Source organism: Coenobita brevimanus, chromosome 1 (genome assembly GCF_032717465.1).
Source record: "Coenobita brevimanus isolate Jiangsu-jjx chromosome 1, ASM3271746v2, whole genome shotgun sequence".
Lineage (NCBI taxonomy): Eukaryota > Metazoa > Arthropoda > Malacostraca > Decapoda > Coenobitidae > Coenobita > Coenobita brevimanus.
In genome coordinates, this window is record NC_136954.1 from 2,909,952 (window position 1) to 2,914,951 (window position 5,000).

Below are 5,000 nucleotides of genomic sequence, written 5' to 3' on the forward strand. Positions count from 1 at the left end.
AGAGACAGAGCTTACTTCCAGCATCCTCAGTCTTCTGATTCATGTACCCAAAGAAATGATGGAGCCTTTCAGAACGTTTCCTCAGCCTGCAAGAACTTGGGAGAGAGGGTTACAGTGATGGTTATTAGTTCTCCGTCCCTCATGACCACTTCAGTCGTGGATGTTGCAGTAATGGTTGGCTCTGATCTTGTCAGGTGGGAGGGTATTTTAGATGTTTCAAAAAGTTGCTGATTAACTTTGCAATGGATGAACGTTAAAAGGAGTTATTATAGGAGTGAAAGTAGAACAGTAAAAGTAGAAAATTATGCAAGGTAGACGCTAGTAACACTGACTGGGCTGTTCCCGCAACACACGAGATTTGAGGTGCGTAATATGTGGGTTTCCGTGTATAATCAGGACTGTGTGCCTTTCAGAGGGAGAGCAACGTTAAAAGTAGTTATTATAGAACTGAAAGTAGAAGAACAGAAGTAGAAAATTAAGCAAGACAGAGCCGTTCATGCAACACACGAGAATTGAGGTGCACACGTGGGTCTCCGTGTATAATCAGGACTGTGCTTTTCAGAGGGTGGCAACGTTAAAAGTAGTTATTATAGAACTGAAAGTAGAATAACGAAAGTAGAAAAATTATGCGAGGGAGACACGGGTAACACTGACTGGGCCGTTCATGCAACGCATGACAATTGAGATGCATATTACGTGGGTCCCCGTGTATAATCAGGACTGTGTGTCTTTCAGAGGGTGAACAACGTTGAAAATAGTTACTACAGAACAAAGTAGAATAATAAAAGTAGAAAATTATGCAAAGTAGACACTAGTAACACTGACTGGGCCGTTCCTGCAACACACGACAATTGAGATGCATATTACCTGGGTCCCCGTGTATAATCAGGACCGTGTGTCTTTCAGAGGGTGAACAATGTTAAAAGTAGTTACTATAGAACTGAAAGTAGAAGAATAGAAGTGGAAAATTATGCAAGGTAGACGCTAAAAACTCTGACTAGGCCGTTCACGCAACACACGAGATTTGAGGCGGGTAACACGGGTCTCTGTGTATAATCAGGACTTTGGCTTTCAGAGGGTGAACTACGAGGAGGGCACGGGCAGCTGGAATGACGTATCAGCCCGAGACGCCGATCAGTACGTGAGCTACGGGAACGACTATCACTGGAGGCACGGCTTCGATACACTCATTACACACCTGAAGGTTCGGATAATGATGATGATGATGATGATGGAGAAGAATTAAGTAGATGGTGATGATGATGCAGGAGGATTAAGTAGATGATGATGATGATGGAGAAGAATTAAGTAGATGGTGATGATGGTGATGGAGAAGAATTAAGTAGATGGTGATGATGGTGATGAAGAAGAATTATGTAGATGATGATGATGATGATGATGATGGAGAAGAATTAAGTAGATGATGATGATACGTTAGGGTTAGGTTAGTGATGTTAATGATGATGCATTAGTGATGTTGATGATGATGATGCGTTAGACCTAGGTTGATGATGATGCAATAAGGTTTGAGTGATGATACAGTAAGGTCTGAGTGATGATGATAATGATGATATAATTGGGTTAGCAGTGCAATAAGGATAATAAGATGATGATGGTGATGATGGTGTTGTGCAGTCAGGCCTACCGGGTGGGCTGGTGCGGGTGAGCAGTCCAGTATGCCGAGTGTACTGGGATCGACCCCGGGACCACCGCGCCCTTGTGGTCACCGCCCAGGGCACATCCTTCCTGGCCTCTCACGTCATCTACACCGCCTCCGTCGCCAACCTGCAAGAGAACCATCACCGCAGCTTTCACCCGCCCCTACCCACCTCCCTCACCGCTGCCCTGGATGTGAGTTGTAACCATAGTCGCGGCGCACGACTCTGAGGTTGTTATTATCGTGCTCTGGCAACCTACCATTCAAAAGTGCATCTGATTTCGTGTATGAGACATGTGATTCTTGTATAATATGTTCGTGTATAATATTCATGAATAATATTTTCGTGCATAATAATATGATTCGTGTATAATATGATACGAAATCGGACGCACTTTTGAATGGTAGGTTGCCAGGGTACGATAATGACAACCTCAGAGTCGTGCGCCGCGACTATAATTTTCTTAACATAATCTTTCCAAAATTCTCCATCTGTTCTATCTATTGCCAGACGCATCAACCCCATATCTGGCCACAAACAAATCGCCTCCATGTCACCCTGTCCAGTGCCACATCACTGCCTTGCTCCTAGCTTACACCCCCTCTCATATACCTCTCCACTCCATCCCTCCATCTCATCGTCGGCCTCCCCTTCCCTCTCCCCCCCTCCACCTCACTCGCATACACTCTCCTCGTCAGTCTCTCACTCTCCATCCGTGTTAGTAATTTAGCGCTGTTCTCTCTTTCTCTCCCAGGGCGTTCGTCTAGGTCTGGCTAATAAGATACACATAGGGTGGAGTGAGCCGTGGTGGGGCAATAGACCTCTCGACCTTAACATCTTCTGGAACAACTGGGACATGCCGGATTACATGGTGGGTCGTGTGTGTGTTTGTTCTTACCTAATTGTACCTAATTGTATCTTTACAGGAATGAGTCAAGCTCGTACTGTCCCGTGTCTTAAACCATATTTATCGTACATATCCTTAAATTTGTGAATTGTTTTGGCACACACTATTTCATTCGGTAGTGCGTTCCATTGATCAATTGCTCTGTTTGGGAAACTGAATTTCCTTACGTCTTTATCACCTCTCTTCTTATGCAGTTTTTTGCAGTGTCCTCTTGCTGATGCTTCTCCATATGTTAAGTAATCATTTATGTCTATTTTCTCCTTCCCTGATATGCACTTATATAGCATTATCATGTCACCTCTTTTCCTTCTCTCCTGTAGTGTTGGTAGATTCAGTTTATTTAGTCTTTCTTCGTAGCTTAGGTCCCTTAAGCTTGGTATCCATCTTGTAGCGGCCCTTTGAACTTTTTCAATCTTGTCTATGTGCTTTTTGAGATGAGGACTCCAGACTACTGATGCATATTCCAGGGTTGGTCTAATGAATGATGTTATTATCCCTCTTAGCATTTCTTCATTTATGTATGTGAATGCTATTCTCATATTTGCAAGCAGTGTATACATGTTCCGTACCTTCTCGCTGATGTGGTCAGCCGGAGATAGTCTGTTATTGATAATCACACCTAGGTCTTTCTCTCTTTCTGATGTGTATAGGATTTTATTTCCTAACTTATAATCCCAATCAGGTCTTTTTCCACTTTTACCAAACTTGATTACATGACACTTGTCCACATTGAATTCCATTTGCCATGTACTACTCCATTCATGAAGTTTATTTAATTCTTCTTGTAGCTCCCTACAAGAGTCTGTGCTAGTAATTCTCCTTTGTATTTTTGCATCATCTGCAAACATATTCAGATAGCTCTTATTTCCAGTGTTACTGTTTATATCATTTATATACACTAAAAACATGATTGGTGCCAGCACCGAACCCTATGGTACTCCACTAGTCACTTCTTTCCATGATGAGTAGTTTCCTCTTAGTACTGTTCTCATTTCTCTTTTTATGAGAAAGTCTTGCATCCAACAAAACAGTTTGCCTCGAATTCCTCCTTGATGGTACAGTTTCCATAAAAGTCTTTGGTATGGTACTGTGTCAAAAGCTTTCTTGAAATCTAAATAGATACTGTCCACCCATCCTTCCCTTTCCTGTATTGTGTTTGTTACTCTGTCATAGTAGCTCAACATATTAGTAACACATGATTTTCCTTTTCTGAAACCAAACTGTCTTTCTGTTACCATACTGTGTTCTTCTAGATGATTTACCCAAGTTTTTCTTATAAGCTTTTCTAATACTTTGCTTACAACACTGGTCAGTGATACTGGTCGGTAGTTGAGTGGATTTTGTCTATTTCCTTTCTTGAATAAGGGGACAATATTTGCTTTTTTCCAAATATCAGGTAGTTTACCTTGACTCAAGGATTTCTTGAAAATTAAAAATAATGGTTTACTTAACTCCTTTGCACATTCTCGTAGTACCCAACATGAAATTTCATCAGGACCACTTGCTTTTCCTCTGTCTAATCTACTTAACTCCTCCTGTATTACTTTTTCTGCTATTTGTATATCTGGTAGTATGTGTGGACATGCATGTTCCACATAGTCCCTCTCAAATTTTTTTCTTCTGTAAAAACTAATTGGAAATTCTTATTTAGTGCTTCACAAATATCTTTCTCTTGTGTATAAGTGATTCCCTCGTCCGTAATTGTTTGTATTATATCTTTTACTTTGGTTTTGCTTCTGATATAGCTGTAAAACAGCTTTGGTTGATCACTACTTTTATTTATTACATCCTCCTCAAACTGTTTTTGGGCTTCCCTCCGTATTCTTGTATAATCGTTTCTTGCCTGTTTGTAATTATTATACGCCCTTTCACTATTATGTCTTCTGTATCTATTCCACAACAAATCTCTTCTTTCTTTTGATTTTTTACATTCTGTATTGAACCATTTCTGTATTTTCTTATCTGCTTCTTTGTGCTGTGGGATGTACTTCTGGACTCCTATTTCATAAAATTCACAGAACTTTTTATATACAGCATTTAAATCTTGTCCTCTAAGCTCATTTTCCCAATCAACTTCTAAGAAATACTTCTTTAGGCCTTGATAATTTCCCTTTTTATAATTTAGGCTCTTTTTGTAACTGTCATTGCTGTTTACTATGTCATATGCTATCCTGAAGTTATAATTTAGTACTGCATGATCGCTTTTGCCGAGTGGAGGGTGATATATTAAACTGTCAATATCATTTTCTTGCCTAGTAAATATTAGATCTAGCACTGAAGGTACATCAAGTCCTCTTTTTCTGGTGGTTTCCCTCACATGTTGCGTTAGGAAGAACTCTTGTACGAGATCCAGGAGCTTTTGGTCCCAACAGCTTTCTTGGCTAAGTATATCTAGAGTATTCCAATTTATATTTGTATTGAAATCCCCAGTTAGT

General features: G+C 40.4%; 1 protein-coding gene across 1 annotated transcript in view; it reads left to right on the plus strand.

The window, feature by feature from the left end:
- The window catches only part of LOC145412120 (peroxisomal N(1)-acetyl-spermine/spermidine oxidase-like), a 37,001-nt gene that overhangs the window by 23,863 nt on the left and 8,138 nt on the right, over positions 1-5,000 (plus strand). Inside the window, exons 9-11 of the mRNA XM_080282079.1 lie at positions 1,076-1,204; positions 1,636-1,851; positions 2,413-2,529. Coding sequence (XP_080138205.1) covers positions 1,076-1,204; positions 1,636-1,851; positions 2,413-2,529 — 462 coding nt within the window. The remainder of the gene's footprint in view (positions 1-1,075; positions 1,205-1,635; positions 1,852-2,412; positions 2,530-5,000) is intronic.